This window comes from Aquarana catesbeiana, linkage group LG04 (assembly GCF_042186555.1).
Source record: "Aquarana catesbeiana isolate 2022-GZ linkage group LG04, ASM4218655v1, whole genome shotgun sequence".
In the NCBI taxonomy this organism is placed as follows: Eukaryota; Metazoa; Chordata; class Amphibia; order Anura; family Ranidae; genus Aquarana; species Aquarana catesbeiana.
The window spans coordinates 129069806-129091849 of NC_133327.1; the positions used below are offsets into that span (position 1 = coordinate 129069806).

The window sequence follows — 22044 nt, forward strand, 5'->3', positions numbered from 1 at the left end:
TACTGCAGTCGCTCCGACTTCAGAAAAGGTTCCTGTACTACTTCAATCCGACTTGAAGGCAACTTGTACCCATTGATTTCAATGGAAGTTGCCTCCAAGTCTGATCACTGTTCATACTGAGGCAACTTTACAGGAAGCAGAAAGGAAACAGAAAGTAATTTCCTCCACTAAACAGAAAGCCCCCTCCTTCTCACACACAGCTGATAAGCTCTGATTGGCCACTTGTAAAGTTCCCTGTCCTGGAGGCGACTTCAAGTTGTGTTGTAAGTTGCCCCAAGTCGTGCTGTGATTCATACTCAAGTCGTGTCCAAGTTGCCTCCCAAAGTCGCGCTGGAAGTCGTGTTGCCCCTGTGTGAATGGGCTCTTAGTCAGTCCTGAGGACAGGAGTTGAGAACCACTGTTCTAGAAGCTAGAGGGTGGAGGTAAAGTGGCTGGGTCCAAATGTTGATGGGAGTTTGGACCAATCCCCAGGCAGGGGGGCTGGCAGGGGGGCTGAACCAGCCCATAAACCTGGTGGAGCCTCAGCAGTGAGGGGAGTCAGAAGGAAGATGGAGGGCTGAGGTTGCTGTCGTGTGGCCTAGGAGGGTTCATCGGGCTGGGGGCTCTGCCTCCAGGCTGCAGCTGAGGAAAGGAAGAACAGGAAACCTAAGAGAGGAATCTCCATTTCCTTACATCCGTGCTGGCATGGGAGGATCCGATCAATTGGAGGCCTCAACAGGATCCTTGCCCATTGCAGTAGGAAGCAAAGGACAGTGTGAGTACCTCAGCACACCCAGGGGCATAAAAGGATAGAGACTGCTGGTAGCAGTGCCGGGACAAAGCATCCGGTGCCCAGGGCGAAGTTGCCAAACTGCGCCCCCCTCCCCGACATGTGCCCGAAGCAGGCAGCGATGTAGGGGTATGTTGCGATGTCTGTAGCTGCCGCTCCATCGCAGTATATGTACTGTGGCAGGTTGGCAAATGGTTAATTACGAATGGTATTTGTAATATGCAGCAAAAAGGGGGTTAATCTACTTTCACTGGTCACTGATACATTAGTTACCAGTGGCAGTTAATTAACCAATTTGTGCATTACTGGCACCAGTGTTAGTGTTTATAAACCCCTTCATGCAGTAGCACAATGGGGTTAATTAACTGCCACTGGTAACTAATGCATCAGTGACAGTACATTAACCCCCTTCTTGCTGCATATTAAAAATACCATTCATAATTATTTAGCCCCCCTCTGCTACCCTCCCCCCTCAGAGTTACCTAATTAAAGGGGTTGTAAACCCTCAAGGTTTTTAACCTTAATGCATTCTATGCATTAAGGTGAAAAACCTCCTGTGCTGCAGCTGCCCCCCCCCCCCCTTTCACTTACCTGAACCTGGTCTTTCCAGCAGCGGGGACAAGCACACTAGCTCCAGCTGATGTCTCGGGTCCTGATTGGATAGATTGATAGCGCAGCCATTGGCTCCCGCTGCTGTCAATGAAATACAATGACGCGGGGGGCGGGGACGACTCCTGCTGTCTGTGTGCATAGATGCAGCAGCAGGGCACGGGTGTGCACCCGCACGAGTGCCCCGAGGGAGAGCGGCTCTCCAACAGGGCCACACTCAAGAATAGGAGCCAGGAGCGCTGCTGAGGGACCCCAGAAAAGGAGGATCTGGGCCACTCTGTGTAAAACCAACCGTACAGAGGAGGTAAGTATGACATGTTTGTTTTTTAAACTGAACCATTAATTGCCCTTTAATCTGCCTATCCCTATCTGCTTACTTGTTCAATATACAGCGCGGTCCTCTTCTAGGACACACTCAGTGCGCCAGCAGCACTCCATGGTCCTCTCCATCCTGCCTCCTGGTGCCAGCAGCACTCTATGGTCCTCTCTATCCCACCTCCGGGCGCCAGCAGCACTCTGTGGTCCTCTCCATCCCACCCCACGGCCGGCCTCTCGGTGACATCATGCCTTGCCGGGACTAGGAAGCGCCTGTTGGCCTGTGGCTCTGCCAGACAGGGAAGTGAAAGGCTGATTCTAGGCTTGTGCCAGGTGCAGGAACGCACTTGGCACATTGTTGCAGGCAGCTCTGGCTCTGCCGAATTGTAGCGTGGCCGGAAGTAATCGGTCACAATGTACTTGTTGTCTAGCAAGGTTTTAGCAGCACACTATGTAAACTTCACCCGTGGCCCCCTTCCTCCAGGAAATTGATCCACCCCCTCTTGTAACAGCCCTGGCTCGTAGTATCTACAAGTGTCAGAACTGTTACTTCACTAAAGGAGACAAAGAGCTCCTGGTTCATAAACTTTGCCACTGATCCATAGAGACGGCAATTATTCCAGAGGGAGTACAGTCTAGGATCTTAATTTTTGTGTACATAGAGAACGGTGTTTGCCCTCATCTATTGTTCTTCAAGAAAAGTTGGGCATCCCATAATCCCTATACCCTATCCATGTTGTTTTCCCCAATAAAACAACAAAAACAAGCCCATGGTCTGATTTCTTGTGTTTGGATGCAAGTTGGAAATGCGTGTGCCTTGCTGTGCAGGAATAGGGGGAACCAGTAACCAGCGGCTCCTGCGGGAGTAGCACTACACATTTAGATAAGATACCAACTGATATGTTTAAAAAAAAATACAGGTAGACATTCCCTTTAATGAAATGTTATAAAATATGTCATTTCTGTCAGAGAAATGGTTATTGGCCAAGCTGAAGTGTTGTCCAGAGCCAGGAGAGGTACTGGCAGTCTGATCAAAACCATCAGTATGGCTTCTTATGCCCTGTACACACGATCGCACATTCCGACAACAAAATCCATGTTTTTTTTCCGACGGATGTTGGCTCAAACTTGTCTTGCATACATACGGTCACACAAAGTTGGTCGGAAATTGCGAACGTCAAGAACGCGGTGACGTACAACACATACGACGAGCCAAGAAAAATGAAGTTCAATAGCCAGTGCGGCTCTTCTGCTTGATTCCGAGCATGCGTGGAACTTTGTGCGTCGGAATTGTGTACACACGATCGGAATTTCCGATGATAGATTTTGTTGTCGGAAAATTTGAGATCCAGATCTCAAATTTTGTGTGATGGAAATTCCTATGGAAAATGTGTGATGGAGCCTACACACAGTCGGAATTTCTGACAACAAGGTCCCATCGAACATTTTCCGTAGGAAAATCCTATCGTGAGTACAGGGCATAAGAGTGGAGATGTTCAGGTCTCTAAACTTAACCATTTCTGTTCTTAACCTTGAAGCTTGGGGGTGCTTGTTTATTCACAATTGAGCTGCTCTACCTGAAAGCCCAAATTCTTCTATATGTTTGTATATATCAGCTTAAAAGCTTATTTTAAAGCAGTATTAAACCCAATACCAAAAACGTAATATATATCGCAGCTTACCAATAATTAAATGTGGTGGCTGCATTCGTTTGCTTTTTTAAGCTTTTTCCCTCTGTTTTCACCTGGTGATCTTGCCAACAACATAACTCCTGTATTAGAATTCTTCCACTCTGGATAAGAAAGCACTGGTGCACAGCAGCATTGTTATTTTGAGAGGGAGAGGAGTGTTATGCCGCGTACACGCGATCGGAAATGCAGCCAGCAAAACTCTGATGAGAGCTTTTTATCGGAAATTGCGACCGTGTGTATGCTCCATCGGTCTTTTGCTGGCGGAATTCCAGCCAGCAAAAGATTGAGGGCATGTTCTCTATTTAGGAAAAGTTCCTATCCAAAAATGCGATCGTCTGTATGCAATTCGGAAGCACAAAAAACGACGCATGCTTGGAAACAATTCGACGCATGCTCAGAAGCATTGAACTTCATTTTCTCGGCTCGTCGTAGTATTGTACGTCACCGCGTTCTTGACGGTCCAAAGTTCAGAGAACTTTTGTGTGACCGTGTGTATGCAAGGCAAGCTTGAGCGGAATTCCATCAGAAAAACCATCCAAGTTTTTTCTGACGGAAATTCCAATCGTGTTTACGCGGCATCAGATGGACTGGTAGATTTAGATACACTGCAGTTATAGCAGCAGTTTTTTCCTTTTGGGATAAAGGTTTTATATGAATAAATAAAAGATGATCTTTGTAAGCACCCCTGTCAGTGGTACATGGATTGACTCAACGCTCCTAACTGATACATTTGCAAGAGAGATTGTTCTGTTGAAAAATAACACTGGCCAGATCAACAGGTGAAAACAAAAGAAACAAAGTTAAAAAAGAAAACGAATGCATACACCACATCTAAGAATTGGTAAGCTGCAATATAATAAATGTTTGCTTTTAGGTTTAATGCCGCTTTAAATGTTTTTTATAACTTTATTTTAGGTGACTTTAGTCCGGTCATGAGGAACTACATCTTCTCTTCCTTCTCCTCTTGATCTGATGGTGAGCATAACCTGCATGTAATGACATGGTACCATTCTCTGCAGCATTTTTCTGTGGGTCCAGGGCAGCATGATGACATGTCCTTTAGATTACAGATCCTTGAGACCCTAGGCTCAAAGGAAGCAGGATGAATGATGCTGTGTGTCATCCAACCTGGATGATGACCAGGACTAGATCACAAAGCAGTGAGTCTTCAAGGAACAGCACTGGAGAGGAGCTGAGTATTGCAAAAAGAACTGCATTTAGAAATGGTTGGGGTATTTTGCTTTCCAGTTTTTTTAGGCCTCATTCACATGGGGCATATCAATGTGTACAGCCATGCAATGGCCATCTTTGCCCAGACAAGATGCACATTTGTCACATGCATAGGTGTGTGCAGCCTATTCTGCATGAAGCAGTCCCATTGATTTCAATTGGGACATAGTGGCTACATGGACACAGCTACTAGTCCTGATTTGACATCTGTGCAGGTGCAAGTGTGTATGTCCCAGAATACAGACAGTGTGTGTTCGGGGACATGCACTCACACAAGGTTTTAAGGAGACTGGAGTGGGGATTTAACCACTTCCCGCCCAGCCTATAGCAGATTGATGGCGGTGGCTTTCCTGTTATGACTGGACGTCATATGACGTCATTCAGAACAGACCGTTCTTGCGCACCTCCGGGGACACACCACACTCCCTCGGTCGCACCACATCACCGATCATGGTAAAGAGCCTATGGCGTGGGTTCTTTACAAGGGATGAGCTTTATGTTCGGGTCGAACATGAGTTCAACTTGAACATTGGCTGTTCGCCCGTTCGCCGAATAGCGAACAATTTGGGGTGTTTGTGGCAAATTAGAAAGCCACGGAACACCCTTTAAAAGTCTGTGGGAGAAATCAAAAGTGCTAATTTTAAAGGTTAATATGCAAGTTATTGTCATAAAAAGTGTTTGGGGACCTGGGTCCTGTGTGGGAAAGGTGGATGGAAGGCGCGTGATCAAACGCTTACATCAAAAACACACAGTTTATTCATGTACAATGGAATACATATATATATATATATATATATATATATATATATATATATATATATATATATATATATATATATATACACTACGTTTCATAAGAGTTAGGTTACAAAATATGCACTTAAAAGGTTAAAGGTGAGACATGCCCATGTAAAGGCAAGTATTTAAAAATAGGCTTATGCGTTTTGAGGATAACCTCTTCATCAGAGTCTTGAGAACAGGAACACAGTCTGTGTAAACCGGTAGACCAACATATATACATAAGGAGGAGTGGCTAGTTGGGAGATATAACCTGTGATAAATAATTAGTTCTCCTTAGCTGTAGGTACAGGAATATTGGGGGAGACATCTTCTACCTCCCACCCTCACAGAATTTACGACCCTCCAGCCCCCAAGGAGGGACGCAGGCTGCAGCTTCCCCGCACAGCTTTGGAGACAGGTACACCCGACAGACCCACACTAAAAAAGAACAAATATTTTCGCTATACCTCATAAAGTGCTTGGATGTGGACTGGTATGGAGCTAAGGAGAACTAATTATTCATCACAGGTTATATCTCCCAACTAACCACTCCTCCTTATGTATATATGTTGGTCTAGCGGTTTACACAGACTGTGTTCCTGTTCCAAGGCTCTGATGAAGAAGCTATCCTCGAAACGTGTCAGCCTATTTTTACATACTTGCCTTTACAGGAGAAGAGGAAGGAGGCAGCAGGCTGGAACAAGGAAAGTAAGGGACAAGCCAAGGTCGGGGCCACAAGCAGACAAGGACAACAGAGTTCACACCAAGGTTCAGGGTCACAGGCAAACAGGGATGGTCGGGGACACGCCAAAGGTCAGGGTCACAAGCAGACAGGAATAGTTAAGAACAGGCCAAAGTCGGTAACTGGAATCAGACGTAGGAAACACAGCAAGTACACACGAAAGCTAACACACAATGGTTGATCAGCACTGCTGGCTTGCAGTGCACAGGTTACATAGTAGGTGAGGTTGAAAAAAGACACAAGTCCATTAAGTCCAACCTATGTAATATGTAGGTTATGTATATGGGTTACGTAGGTAATATAGGGTTCCCTGATAGGAGCTGGGGTGGAGCCATGCTAGAGGAGAGTTTACAAAAGCAGTCAGGTGAGGGTCAGCTGGTCTCTAGAAATGAACACATGGAGACAGGTAAGCTGACAGACAACTCTATTGCATAACCATGACAGTACCCTCCCCTCTTATGAGGCGTCCCCCTCCCCCGCCTGTGCCCAGGCTTAAAGGGAAACTCCAGATGGAACCTCCTCAATAGACGAGAAGCAAAGACCTCAGATACAGTGATCCAAGACCTCTCCTCGGGACCAAACCCTTTCCAATGTATGAGGTACTGAAGAATGCCTTTACGGAGCCGGGAATCCAAAACTTGACTAACCTCGTGTACTTTAGATTATCCTCAGAGACAGGAACCAAGGTAGGGAGAGGACGAAAGGACTTATTGAGGACTAAAGGCTTTTTAGAAATGGGTAAGGGCATGAGAAGACCATCAGAAGTCTGAGCAGGGTCCCCCAGACCCTTAAAGATGAGCTGGACATCCAACACAGGACCACCAGACTGGGTAGAGGTCAGTGGATCACTGAGGTCAAGTTGGTTAGAAGGTGACGTGTTACAAGAGTTAAGCTGGATAGCTGAAACAAACAGAATGCAGAGAGCCCTGAACAAAAGATTGAAAACTCTACCTGGCTGAATGAGGCAGTCTATCCAAAGGATGGATTGAGCCTCTTAAACAGGTTTGAATGGATGTAGTAGCAGTAGGGTGAGGCCAGGTTACAGAAGGTCCTGAACAAGAAGCAGGAAGCTCACTGGGCATAGGCTGGACTGGTGCAGAGGCCGACTGAACAGCATCGCCAGGTGCAGCGACCATCAGAATTGCATCAGGGCGTAGCGACTGTGGAACTGGTGGATGAGTCAGCCTGGGTGTGTGTCCAAGGGGGTCCAGGGACAGGCAAAGGGAAATGGCCATGCAAACTGGAGTGACTGATCGGCTCATGTCCACAGGTGGGCTCCTCATCCAGAGTGCCACACGACCCAGAGAGTGCCTTAGCCCAACTATGGCAGGAGACATTCCAGAAATCGCTATATGCAGCGGGAAGAGCAGCAGATACTGGGATGGTGGCAACAGGAAGTTTCTCTTTTGGGGTAACCTTGAGTAGGCAGGAGGAGGAACAGGAGGAACCCCAAGTCAAGATCTGTCCGGCAGTCCAGTCAACATGTGGAGAATGGAGCTGTAACCAAGGAAGACCTAATATGATAGGAGATGAAGCCTTAGGTATAACAAGGAAGGATATCCACTCCTGGTGGAGTGTCCCTACCAACATCTTAACAGGGAGGGTCTGGAAGCGGATAGGGCCCCCTGGGAGAACAGTGCCATCAATCGCCAAGACCACCAATGGCGTTGTAAGGGGCAAAAGGGTAAGTCTCATGGAAGACGCAGTTCCCCAGTCCATGAAATTGCCAGCGGTTCCGGAATCCAGATATGCAGAGACCGAACGAGGGGAAGCGCTAACATGAAGGAACACAGAAAGGAGAAGACGGGAAGGTGAAGGTGATATTTCAGGGTCCAATACTCCACCTTCCAGATGTATTAGCCCTGAGCATTTTTCCGGACGAAGAGAACAAGTATCACGAAAATGACCTTTTTTATTCCAACTCAGCTCAGCAGTCAAAGTATAAAATTGAAGAGAGTACTGTCCCACAGAAGCAGACTCTTGACGGAGACGTAAAAGGGCGCTGGCCACTGAGGAGACACGACCTAGTTCCTCGAAGATATTCCGAAAAAGTTTCAAGAAATCAGACAGGCTAGAAACCACTGGGTCATTTAGTTCCCACAGAGGGGCAGCCCAGGCTAACGCCTCGCCGGACAGGAGGGATATAATATAGGCTACCTTTGCCCGATCGGACAGGAAGTTTTGGGGCAGAAGCTCAAAATGAATTGTGCACTGGCTAAGGAACCCCCTGCAGGCCTTGGAGTCCCCAGAGAAACGGGCCGGAGCTGGCAGATGTAATGAATGTGTGGCTGCGACTGGTGCGATAGGTGCAGCAGCAGATAGCGGTTGAGGTTGTAGAACCGGGGGTCCTAATGAGGCCTGAACCTGTTCAAAACGGGATGCCAAATCCTGAAGGAATCGCATCAACTGGGTCTGATGCGATTCCTGGGTCTCAAGTCTGCGAACTAAGCCCTGCAACGGATCATCAGCGGGTAGCGGCACATCAGCCGGGTCCATGGCTGATCAAACTGTCAGGTCACCTTGAGGCTAGGTGACAGATGCACTCTGTAGGAGTCAGAAGTGCACCCCTAGGTAGTGGACCCTAGGACTGACTGCTGCGGATTGAACCCTGGGAGGTGCCATCAATCGCCAAGACCACCAATGACGTTGTAAGGGGCAAAAGGGAAAGTCTCATGGAAGACGTAGTTCCCCAGTCCATTAAATTGCCAGCGGTTCCGGAATCCAGATATGCAGAGACCGAACGAGGGGAAGCGCTAACATGAAGGAACACAGAAAGGAGAAGACGGGAAGGTGAAGGTGATATTTCAGGGTCCAATACTCCACCTTCCAGATGTATTAGCCCTGAGCATTTTTCCGGACGAAGAGAACAAGTATCACGAAAATTACCTTTTTTATTCCAACTCAGCTCAGCAGTCAAAGGACGAAATTGAAGAGAGTACTGTCCTACAGAAGCAGACTCTTGACGGAGACGTAAAAGGGCGCTGGCCACTGAGGAGACACGACCTGGTTCCTCGAAGATAGTCCGAAAAAGTTTCAAGAAATCAGACAGGCTAGAAACCAGTGGGTCATTTAGTTCCCACAGAGGGGCAGCCCAGGCTGACGCCTCGCCGGACAGGAGGGATATAATATAGGCTACCTTTGCCCGATCGGACAGGAAGTTTTGGGGCAGAAGCTCAAAATGAATTGTGCACTGGCTAAGGAACCCCCTGCAGGCCTTGGAGTCCCCAGAGAAACGGGCCGGAGCTGGCAGATGTAATGAATGTGTGGCTGCGACTGGTGCAATAGGTGCAGCAGCAGATAGCGGTTGAGGTTGTAGAACCGGGGGTCCTAATGAGGCCTGAACCTGTTCAAAACGGGATGCCAAATCCTGAAGGAATCACATCACCTGGGTCTGATGCGATTCCTGGATCTCAAGTCTGCGAACTAAGCCCTGCAACGGATCATCTGCGGGTAGCGGCACATCAGCCGGGTCCATGGCTGATCAAACTGTCAGGTCACCTTGAGGCTAGGTGACAGATGCACTCTGTAGGAGTCAGAAGTGCACCCCTAGGTAGTGGACCCTAGGACTGACTGCTGTGGATTGAACCCTGGGAGGTTCAGGAAGCAGGTCTACTGGATCACTAACACAGATCTCACTGGGAGCTAGAGCATAGATTCCCCAGGGCGCGGAGTCTAAGAGCCAGCAGGGGTTCACCAGAGCCTCTAGTGGTGAGGATGGACTGCGCTGCAGTCTGGCCCACGGGTCTCACAGCTCACGGTAGACTACAGGAGAAGTGGAAGGAGGCAGCAGGCTGGAACAACAAAGAAAGTAAGGGACAAGCCAAGGTCGGGGCCACAAGCAGACAAGGACAACAGAGTTCACGCCAAGGTTCAGGGTCACAGGCAAACAGGGATGGTTGGGGACATGCCAAAGGTCAGGGTCACGAGCAGGCAGGAATAGTTAAGAACAGGCCAAAGTCGGTAACTGGAATCAGACGTAGGAAACACAGCAAGTACACACGAAAGCTAACACACAATGGTTGATCAGCACTGCTGGCTTACAGTGCACAGGTTAATATAGGGTTCCCTGATAGGAGGTGGGGTGGAGCCATGCTAGAGGAGAGTTTACAAAAGCAGTCAGGTGAGGGTCAGCTGGTCTCTAGAGATGAACACATGGAGACAGGTAAGCTGACAGACAACTCTATTGCATAACCATGACAGGTATGAATATTAAGGGAAACCCCAAACTAAAATTAAAAAAAAAAAATTTGCGTGGGGGTCCCCCTAAATTCCATACCAGGCCCTTCAGGTCTGGTATGGGTATTAAGGGGAACCCTGCACCAAAATTTTTTAAAAAGTGGCGTGGGGGTCCCCCTCAAAATCCATACCAGACCTGAAGATTTTAAGGGGAACCCCGCACCAAAAATTTTAAAAATTGGCGTGGGGGTCCCCCATAAAAATCCATACCAGATCCTTATCCGAGCATGCAACCTGGCAGGTCGCAGGAAAAGAGGGGGGGACGAGAGCGCCCCCCCCCCCCCTGAACCGTACCAGGCCACATGCCCTCAGCATGGGGAGGATGTCCTGAAGAGTCTGGTATGGAAAGATTTTGTCGCAGGGTTCCCCTTAATATTCATACCAAACCTGAAGGGCCTGGTGTGGAATTTAGGGGGACCCCCGCGCACATTTTTTTAAAAATTTTGGTTCGGGGTTCCCCTTAACCACTTAAGGACCGCCTCACACCGATGTACGTCGGCAAGGTGGCACGGGCATGCAGAATCACGTACATGTAAGTGATCTGCCTCCCGCGGGCGGGGGGTCCGATCGGACCCCCCCCCCGGTGCCCGAGGCGGTCCGCTTTTGTCCAGCGGCGATCGGAGGTGAGGGGGAGACCATCCATTCGTGGCCCCCCCCTCGCGATCGCCGCCGGCCAATCAGATCATTCCTCTGCTGCTGTATGCTAAACAGCAGCAAAGGAAATTATGTCATCTCTCCTCGGCTCGGTATTTTCCGTTCCGGCGCCGAGGAGAGAAGACTGCACTGTGAGTGAAAAACACACACACACAGTAGAACATGCCAGGCACACAAAACACCCCCCTTTACCCCCCAACCCCCCCGATCACCCCCCAATCAACCCCCCCCCCCCCCCCCCCCCGTCACACTGACACCAAGCAGTTTTTTTTTTTTTTACTGCATGGTGTCAGTTTGTGACAGTTAGTGTGGTAGGACAGTTACTGTTAGCCCCCTTTAGGTCTAGGGTACCCCCTTAAACCCCCCCTAATAAAGTTTTAACCCCTTGATCACCCCCCGTCGCCCGTGTCGCTAAGCGATCATTTTTCTGATCGCTGTATTAGTGTCACTGGTGACGCTAGTTAGGGAGGTAAATATTTAGGTTCGCCGTCAGCGTTTTATAGCGACAGGGACCCCCATATACTACCTAATAAATGTTTTAACCCCTTGATTGCCCCCTAGTTAACCCTTTCACCACTGATCACCGTATAACTGTTATGGGTGATGCTGGTTAGTTCGTTTATTTTTTATAGTGTCAGGGCACCCGCCGTTTATTACCGAATAAAGGTTTAGCCCCCTGATCGCCCGGCGGTGATATGCGTCGCCCCAGGCAGCGTCAGATTAGTGCCAGTACCGCTAACACCCACGCACGCAGCATACGCCTCCCTTAGTGGTATAGTATCTGAACGGATCAACATCTGATCCGATCAGATCTATACTAGCGTCCCCAGCAGTTTAGGGTTCCCAAAAACGCAGTGTTAGTGGGATCAGCCCAGATACCTGCTAGCACCTGCGTTTTGCCCCTCCGCCCGGCCCAGCCCAGCCCACCCAAGTGCAGTATCGATCGATCACTGTCACTTAGAAAACACTAAACGCATAACTGCAGCGTTTGCAGAGTCGCTCTATACTCACCATGCCTCTCAGCAAATAGCTTGGGGTGTCTACTTTCCAAAATGGGGTCATTTGGGGGGGTTTTGTGTGCCACCTGGGCATTCCATGGCCTCCGAAACTGTGATAGGCAGTGAAGAGTGAAATCAAAAATTTACACCCTTAGAAATCCTGAAGGCGGTGATTGGTTTTCGGGGCCCCATACGCAGCTAGGCTCCCAAAAAGTCCCACACATGTGGTATCCCCATACTCAGGAGAAGCAGCTAAATGTATTTTGGGGTGCAATTCCACATATGCCCATGTCCTGTGTGAGCAATATATCATTTAGTGACAACTTTGTGCAAAAAAAAAAAAAAATTTGTCACTTTCCCGCAACTTGTATCAAAATATAAAATATTCCATGGACTCAACATGCCTCTCAGCAAATAGCTTGGGGTGTCTACTTTCCAAAATGGGGTCATTTGGGGGGGGGGTTTGTACTGTCCTGCCATTTTAGCACCTCAAGAAATGACATAGGCAGTCATAAACTAAAAGCTGTGTAAATTCCAGAAAATGTACCCTAGCTTGTAGACGCTATAACTTTTGCACAAACCAATAAATATACGCTTATTGACATTTTTTTTAGCAAAGACATGTGGCCGAATACATTTTGGCCTAGATGTATGACTAAAATTGAGTTTATTGGATTTTTTTTTAACAAAAAGTAAAAAATATCATTTTTTTTCAAAACTTTCGGTCTTTTTACGTTTATAGCGCAAAAAATAAAAACGGCAGAGGTGATCAAATACCATCAAAAGAAAGCTCTATTTGTGGGAAGAAAAGGATACAAATTTCGTTTGGGTACAGCATTGCATGACCGCGCAATTAGCAGTTAAAGCGACGCAGTGCCAAATTGGAAAAAGTCCTCTGGTCTTTAGGCAGCCAAATGGTTCGGGGCTGAAGTGGTTAATATTCATACCAGACCCAAAGGACCTGGTAATGGACTGTGGGGGAATCCCATGCCGTTTTTTCCAATGACTTTTATGTGTATTACGGGACCCGACAATTCATTAACCACTTCAGCCCCGGAAGGTTTTACCCCCTTCCTGACCAGAGCACTTTTTACAATTCGGCACTGCGTCGCTTTAACTGCTAATTGCGCGGTCATGCAATGCTGTACCCAAACGAAATTTGCGTCCTTTTCTTCCCACAAATAGAGCTTTCTTTTTATGGTATTTGATCACCTCTGCCGTTTTTATTTTTTGCGCTATACACGGAAAAAGACCGAAAATTTTGAAAAAAAATGATATTTTCTACTTTTTGTTCTAAAAAAAATCCAATAAACTCAATTTTAGTCATACATTTAGGCCAAAATGTATTCGGCCACAGGTCTTTGGTAGAAAAAATGTCAATAAGTGTATATTTATTGGTTTGCGCAAAAGTTATAGCGCCTACAAACTAGGGTACATTTTCTGGAATTTACACAGCCTTTAATTTATGACTGTCTATGTCGTTTCTTGAGGTGCTAAAATGGCAGGGCAGCACAAAACCCCCACAAATGACCCCATTTTGGAAAGTAGACACCCCAAGGAATTTGCTGAGAGGCATGTTGAGCCCATTGAATATTCATTTTTTTTGTCCCAAGTGATTGAATAATGACAAAAAAAAAAAAAAAAATTACAAAAAGTTGTCACTAAATGATATATTGCTCACACAGGCCATGGGCATATGTGGAATTGCACCCCAAAATACATTTAGCTGCTTCTCCTGAGTATGGGGATACCACATGTGTGGGACTTTTTGGGAGCCTAGCCGCGTACGGGGCCCCGAAAACCAATCACTGCCTTCAGGATTTCTAAGGGCGTACATTTTTTATTTTACTCCTCACTACCTATCACAGTTTTGAAGGCCATAAAATGCCCAGATGGCATAAAACCCCCCCAAATGACCCCATTTTGGAAAGTAGACACCCCAAGCTATTTGCTTTGAGGCATATTGAGTCCATGGAATGTTTTATATTTTGACACAAGTTGCGGGAAAGTGACAAATTTTTTTTTTTTTTTTTGCACAAAGTTGTCACTAAATGATATATTGCTCACACAGGCCATGGGCATATGTGGAATTGCACCCCAAAATACATTTAGCTGCTTCTCCTGAGTACGGGGATACCACATGTGTGGGACTTTTTGGGAGCCTAGCCGCGTACGGGGCCCCGAAAACCAATCACTGCCTTCAGGATTTCTAAGGGTGTACATTTTTTATTTCACTCTTCACTACCTCACTACCTATCACAGTTTCGGAGGCCATGGAATGCCCAGGTGGCACAAACCCCCCCCAAATGACCCCATTTTGGAAAGTAGACACCCCAAGCTATTTGCTGAGAGGCATGGTGAGTATTTTGCAGCTCTCATTTGTTTTTGAAAATAAAGAAAGACGAGAAAAAAAAAAATTTTTTTTCTTTTTTCAATTTTCAAAACTTTGTGACAAAAAGTGAGGTCTGCAAAATACTCACTATACCTCTCATCAAATAGCTTGGGGTGTCTACTTTCCAAAATGGGGTCATTTGGGGGGGGGGGTTTGCCACCTGGGCATTCCATGGCCTCCAAAACTGTGATAGGCAGTGAAGAGTGAAATCAAAAATTTACGGCCTTAGAAAGCCTGAAGGCGGTGCTTGGTTTTCGGGGTCCCGTACGCGGCTAGGCTCCCAAAAAGTCTCACATATGTGGTATCCCCATACTCAGGAGAAGCAACAGAATGTATTTTGGGGTGTAATTTCACATATTCCCATGGCATGTTTGAGCAATATATCATTTAGTGACAACTTTGCGCAAAAAAAAATAAAAAAAATAAAAAATTGTCTCTTTCCCGCAACTTGTGTCACAATATAAAATATTCCATGGACTCGACATGCCTCTCAGCAAATAGCTTGGGGTGTCTACTTTCCAAAATGGGGTCATTTGGGGGGGTTTTGAACTGTCCTGGCATTTTATGCACAACATCTAGAAGCTTATGTCACACATCACCCACTCTTCTAACCACTTGAAGACAAAGCCCTTTCTGACACTTTTTGATTACATAAAAAAATAATTTTTTTTTGCAAGAAAATTACTTTGAACCCCCACACATTATATATTTTTTTAAAGCAAATGCCCTACAGATTAAAATGTTGGGTGTTTCATTTTTTTTTTCACACAGTATTTGCGCAGCGATTTTTCAAACGCATTTTTTGGGGAAAAAACACACTTTTTTAAATTTTAATGCACTAAAACACACTATATTGCCCAAATGTTTGATGAAATAAAAAAGATGATCTTAGGCCGAGTACATGGATACCAAACATGACATGCTTTAAAATTGCGCACAAACGTGCAGTGGCGACAAACTAAATACATTTTTAAAAGCCTTTACAGGTTACCACTTTAGATTTACAGAGGAGGTCTACTGCTAAAATTACTGCCCTCGATCTGACGTTCGCGGTGATACCTCACATGCATGGTGCAATTGCTGTTTAAATTTGACGCCAGACCGACGCTTGCGTTCGCCTTAGCGCGAGAGCAGGGGGGACAGGGGTGCTTTTTTTTTTTTTTTTTCTTTATTATTATTATTTTTTTATCTTATTTTTAAACTGTTCCTTTCATTTTTTTTTTTTTAAATCATTTTTATTGTTATCTCAGGGAATGTAAATATCCCCTATCATAGCAATAGGTAGTGACAGGTACTCTTTTTTGCAAAAATTGGGGTCTATTAGACCCTAGATTTCTCCTCTGCCCTCAAAGCATCTGACCACACCAAGATCGGTGTGATAAAATGCTTTCCCAATTTCCCAATGGCGCTGTTTACATCCGGCGAAATCTAAGTCATAAAATGCTCGTAGCTTCCGGTTTCTTAGGCCATAGAGATGTTTGGAGCCACTCTGGTCTCTGATCAGCTCTATGGTCAGCTGGCTGAATCACCGGCTGCATTCTCAGGTTCCCTGTTGAGACAGGAGAGCCAGAGAAAAACACGGAAGACGTTGGGGGGGGGGCATTCCCTCCCACTGCTTGTAAAAGCAGTCTAGAGGCTAATTAGCTGCTAGGATTGCTTTTACATGAAAGCCGATCGCTGGCTGAAAAGAATGATACCAAGATGATACCTAAACCTGCAGGCATCATTCTGGTATAATGACTCAAAGTCGTGAATGGCGTACCTGAAGACAAAAAAATGGTTAACAATAAAGCACAGTAAACCGTAAGGTATAAAAAATTGCATATCTGAAAAGCAAGCATGATAAAACATAACAACAATAAAACATTGCAGAATAGAATACAGTAAAAAAGAGCAGAACAATAGAGAGAGAATAGAGAGAGAGAGAACAATAAAACGACAACTATTTTTTATTTTATATTTTTGTTTGTGTTTTTTTTTTTTTTTTTACACTTTTTTTTGTAACTAACTTTTATAACTGTAACCGGTTCCAGGTTCGGGTCTCTCAAAATGCGATGGCATCTTGGGAGACCCTGTGAAAGTGTGCCTAGTCTGTGCAATGCTGTACCCTACGCTAATACTCAACTAGTGCATGGTAGCGTTCAAAACATTCACCAATGCAAAGACCAGGATTGTCAGGACAGGAGGGACAATAATAGTGGGTGTCACGCCTATATCCGCGCTTGCTGCAGACACAACATCTTTTTTGGGGGGTTCGCTGGGTAGGGGTATTCAGGAGGACATAAAGAAAATGCCTCTCACGCAGCCGACTGCATTTTGTTGGGGATGTGAATGGGGGAAGTACGGGCGCTGCAGAAGCGGTGGGTTCCCAATTAGGATTGGCGAATGCAGCAGGAAGGGCACTATGGGCACGACGGGCCTGTGTTTGTCTTCTTGGTGGCAGCGGGACACTACTTGTGCTTGCCACCTCACCAGCTTGAACTGCATTTATGGGACTCGCCACGTCACCAAGTGTTACTGCAGTGCTGGTTTGACTACGACCGGGGTGTACTAGGCCGCTGGTGCTTGCCAGTTCACCAAAACGCTACCAAAAAAACTGTTAGCGATCGCAGGGATCAGGCCTGACTCTGCGAACGCTGCAGTTATGCGTTTAGTGTTTTGTAAGTGTCAGTGATCGATCGATACTGCACTTGGGTGGGCTGGGCTGGGCCGGGCGGAGGGGCAAAACGCAGGTGCTAGCAGGTATCTGGGCTGATCCCGCTAACACTGCGTTTGTGGGAACCCTAAACTGCTGGGGACGCTAGTATAGATCTGATCAGATCAGATATTGATCCGATCAGATACTATACCACTAAGGGAGGTGTACGGTGCGTGCGTGGGTGTTAGCGGTACTGGCGCTAACCTGACGCTGCCTGGGGCTGGTGCTTGCCAGTTCACCAAAACGCTACCAAGAAAACTGTTAGCGATCGCAGGGATCAGGCCTGACTCTGTGAACGCTGCAGTTATGCGTTTAGTGTTTTGTAAGTGACAGTGATCGATCGATACTGCACTTGGGTGGGCTGGGCCGGGCAGAGGGGAAAAACGCAGGTGCTAGCGGGTATCTGGGCTGATCCCGCTAACACTGCGTTTTTGGGAACCCTAAACTGCTGGGGACACTAGTATAGATCTGATCGGATCAGATATTGATCCGTACAGATACTATACCACTAAGGGAGGCGTATGCTGCGTGCGTGGGTGTTAGCGGTACTGGCGCTAATCTGACACTGCCTGGGGCGATGCATATCACCGCCGGGCGATCAGGGGGCTAAACCTTTATTAGGTAATAAACGGCGGGTGCCCTGACACTATAAAAAATAAACGAACTAACCAGCGTCACCCGTAACGGTTATACGGTGATCAGTGGTGAAAGGGTTAACTAGGGGGCAATCAAGGGGTTAAAACATTTATTAGGTAGTATATGGGGGTCCCTGTCACTATAAAACGCTGACGGCGAACCTAAATATTTACCTCCCTAACTAGCGTCACCAGTGACACTAATACAGCGATCAGAAAAATGATCGCTTAGTGACACTGGTGACAGGGGGTGATCAAGGGGTTAAAACTTTATTAGGGGGGGTTAGGGGGGTATCCTAGACCTAAAGGTGGGTAATACTCACTGCCCTAACACTGTAACTGTCACAAACTGACACCATGCAGTAATCAGAAAAAAAAAAATACTGCTTGCTGTCAGTTTGTGACAGGGGGGGGGTGATTGGGGGGGGATCGGGGGGCGATCGGGGGGGGATCGGGGGTGTAAAGTATGCCTGGCATGTTCTACTGTGTGTGTGTGTTGTGCACTCACATGTCTTCTCTCCTCGGCGCTGGGACGGAAACTGCCAAGCCGAGGAGAGATGACATCACATCCTCTGCCTGTGTGAAACTACACACAGGCAGGGGAGGATTCCGATTGGCTGGGAGCGATCGCGAGGGGGGGGCCACGATCGGATGGTCTCCCCCTCGCCTCCCGAGGCTCCCAGTCAAATGCCGACCGCCGCTGGCACCGGGGGGGGGTCCGATCGGACCCCCCGCCCGCGGGAGGCAGATCACGTACAGGTACGTGATTCTGCCTGCCCGTGCCATTCTGCCGCCGTATATGTGCGTTAGGCGGTCGGCAAGTGGTTAATAGCCGTGAGTACTTTTAAATGACTTTTTTTCCTTTAGAAATGTAATTTTGCTCTTGGACTGTTCTAAACACGGGAAACATGCACCACTTTACAGGAATAATATAGACACCCCAGGTACGAAATTTAAAGGAATATTTCACTTTTATTGTTTCACATTATTAAAATCACTGCTCCTGAAAAAACGTCCGTTTTTAAAACTGTTTTTGCATTGATACATGTCCCCTGGGGCAGGACCCAGGTCCCCAAACACTTTTTATGACAATAACTTGCATATTAACCTTTAAAATTTGCACTTTTGATTATTCAAGTTCGTGTCCCATAGACTTTAACGGTGTTCGCGTGTTCGAACAAATTATTTGCCTGTTCGCATGTTCTGCTGCAAACGGAACCGGGGGGTGTTTGGCTCATCCCTACTCTTTACCAAATGATCAGCTGTATCCGATCACAGCTGATCACAGTGTAAATAGGAAATGCTGGTTATCGGCATATCATGCTGACAGCACGTGAGGAAAGGAGAGGAGAGGAGAGCCGATAAGCGGCTTTCCTCAGTGGGGACATGCACACAGATAATCAGTGCAATGATTATCAGTGCAGCCCCATCAGTGATGCCTGCCAGTGCACACCAGTGATGCCATTCTGTGCCCATCAGTGATACCAATCAGTGCTGCCTTTCAATGCCCTTCAGTAATGCCTTTCAGTGCATCCTCAGCAGTGCCACCTAACAGTGCCTATCATTGCCCATTAGTGCCATCTATTAGTGCCCATAAGTGCTGCCTATCAGTGCCCATAAGTGCCATTCAGTGCTACATATTAGTGCCACCTCATCAGTGACATCAGTGCCCGTCAGTGTAGCCTCATCAGCGCACATCAGTGAATGAGAAAAATTACTTGCTTACAACATTTTTTAACAGAAACTAAGAAAAACTTTAAAAAGTTCAGTCTTTTTTCATTTGTTTAGCAAACTATAAAAAACCTAGTGGTGATTAAATACCACAAAAAGAAAGCTCTATCTGTCTCAAAAAAATGATAAAAATGTAGTTTGTGTGTAAAATTCCCAACCTTTCCCATTCTGTACCAAGTGGCATCCCTGCTCACAAAGGGCCCTAAATGCCAATACCATCCCATACTGTGTTCAGACTGCCGTAGATTTTGACAAGCTGCCTGCAGCAGGGCTGGACGCTGCACCTGTCCCTCCTCGGCACACTAAATCATCAAGAGGAAGGCACTGAAGCTAGATGTGTTTTGATATCTTTTACCTTAATTTTAGTACAGTTGAACAAATCTTTTGTTTTAAGGTCGAACCCTAGACAAACAGCTAAATAAACAGACAATATAGACATATATAGCCCCTATAGAAATAGTGCATTAAGGAGGTTTTCAAAAGAAAAAACTTACTGTGCTCCAGTGGAAGAGAAAAACAAGCTGTTCAGTAAAGAACGCAACGTTGTCTTCTATGTGAACAGTCGTTTTATTATATGTGAACTGAAGTATACAATATATCATGCCAAAGTCCAGTTCTGTGAACATATAATAAACGATGTAGTCAGCACATGTGATAGAATATTGTTTACACTGCTTTACTAAGAGCTTAACATAATAGGTTGGAGTTTCCCAACATTCTGAAGACTCTGCCCCTTCATAATTCATGCTTTCATATTCCAATTGTTGTAGTAATGGTTAAAGTGACAGTAATGCCGCGTACACACGGTCGGACTTTCCGGCATACTTGGTCCGGCGGACCAGAGTGTGCCGGACAATCCGCCCGTGTGTGGGCGGCGGCGGACTTTTCCGGCGGACTTCTTCCCAAAAGCCCGCCGGACCTAGATTTTAAACATGTTTGAAATCTTTCCGTCGGACTCAGTTTCGGGCGGAAAGTCCGCTCGTGTGTGTGCTGGTCCGACGGAAAGCCCGCTCGTGTGTAGGCTGGTCCGACAGACCAAATACGACACGAGGGGATGGTATTGCATCTCGCGCTCGCTGCAATAGGAAAAACAAATCTTCCTATTGCGGCGAGCGCGGGGCATACCAGGCCCTTAGGTCTGGTATGCATTATAAAGGGGAACCCCGCTACGCCGAAAAAACGGCGTGGGGTCCCCCTAAAATCCATACCAGACCCCGATCCGAGCACGCAGCCTGGCCGGTCAGGAAAGGGGGTGGGGACGAGCGAGCGCCCCCCCCCCTCCTGAACCGTACCAGGCCGCATGCCCTCAACATGGGGGGTGGGTGCTTTGGGGGAGGGGGGCGCCCTGCGCCCCCCCCCCCAAAGCACCTTGTCCCCATGTTGATGAGGACAAGGGCCTCTTCCCGACAACCCTGGCCGTTGGTTGTCGGGGTCTGCGGGCGGGGGCTTATCGGAATCTGGGAGCCCCCTTTAATAAAAGGGGCCCCCAGATCCCGGCCCCCCACCCTATGTAAATGAGTATGGGGTACATGGTACCCCTACCCATTTACCTAGGAAAAAAGTGTAAGTAATAAAACACACTACACAGGTTTTTAAAATATTTTATTAAACAGCTCCGGGGGGGGATCTTCCTCCGGCTTCGGGGGTCTTCTTCCGGCTTCGGGGGTCCCTCCGCTTCATCTTCTCCCGGCGTCCGGTTGGTTCTTCTCCGCTCTCCGGCCTCTTCTCCCGGTGTCGCAGGTCTTCGGCCGGCCCCTCCGCTCTCTTCATGTAGCTCTATTGCGAGCGGAGGTCCGGACTTCTGGGCTTCTGGGCTTCTTGGCTTCTTGGCTTCTTGGCTTCTCTTCTCTTCTCTTCCCCCAGATGTTGACACGACGCTCTCTCCGGCTGGACTGGTCTCTGAGGGCTGCGTTGTGACTTATATAGGCGGAGACCCCGCCCCCATATGATGTCACAGTCCCTGGGCATGCTGGGACTGTGACGTTTTAGGGGGCGTGGTCGACCACGCCCCCCGACCACACCCCCTAAAACGTCACAGTCCCAGCATGCCCAGGGACTGTGACATCATATGGGGGCGGGGTCTCCGCCTATATAAGTCACAACGCAGCCCTCAGAGACCAGTCCAGCCGGAGAGAGCGTCGTGTCAACATCTGGGGGAAGAGAAGAGAAGAGAAGCCAAGAAGCCAAGAAGCCCAGAAGTCCGGACCTCCGCTCGCAATAGAGCTACATGAAGAGAGCGGAGGGGCCGGCCGAAGACCTGCGACACCGGGAGAAGAGGCCGGAGAGCGGAGAAGAACCAACCGGACGCCGGGAGAAGATGAAGCGGAGGGACCCCCGAAGCCGGAAGAAGACCCCCCCCCGGAGCTGTTTAATAAAATATTTTAAAAACCTGTGTGGTGTGTTTTATTACTTACAATTTTTTCCTAGGTAAATGGGTAGGGGTACCATGTACCCCATACTCATTTACATAGGGTGGGGGGCCGGGATCTGGGGGCCCCCTTATTAAAGGGGGCTCCCAGATTCCGATAAGCCCCCGCCCGCAGACCCCGACAACCAACGGCCAG

At 47.5% G+C, this 22044-nt stretch overlaps 1 protein-coding gene across 47 annotated transcripts in view; it reads right to left on the bottom strand.

The window, feature by feature from the left end:
* The window catches only part of LOC141139460 (apolipoprotein L6-like), a 149272-nt gene that overhangs the window by 113356 nt on the left and 13872 nt on the right, over positions 1 to 22044 (bottom strand). For 34 of the 47 annotated variants that reach the window (XM_073625592.1, XM_073625578.1, XM_073625564.1 and 31 more), the window contains exon 2: positions 19975 to 20096. In XM_073625592.1, the coding sequence (XP_073481693.1) occupies positions 19975 to 20096 (122 nt within the window). Of the gene's footprint in view, positions 1 to 19974; positions 20112 to 22044 lie in introns of those variants that run through there. The other 13 variants (XM_073625609.1, XM_073625604.1, XM_073625608.1 and 10 more) reach the window with 3 other exon arrangements.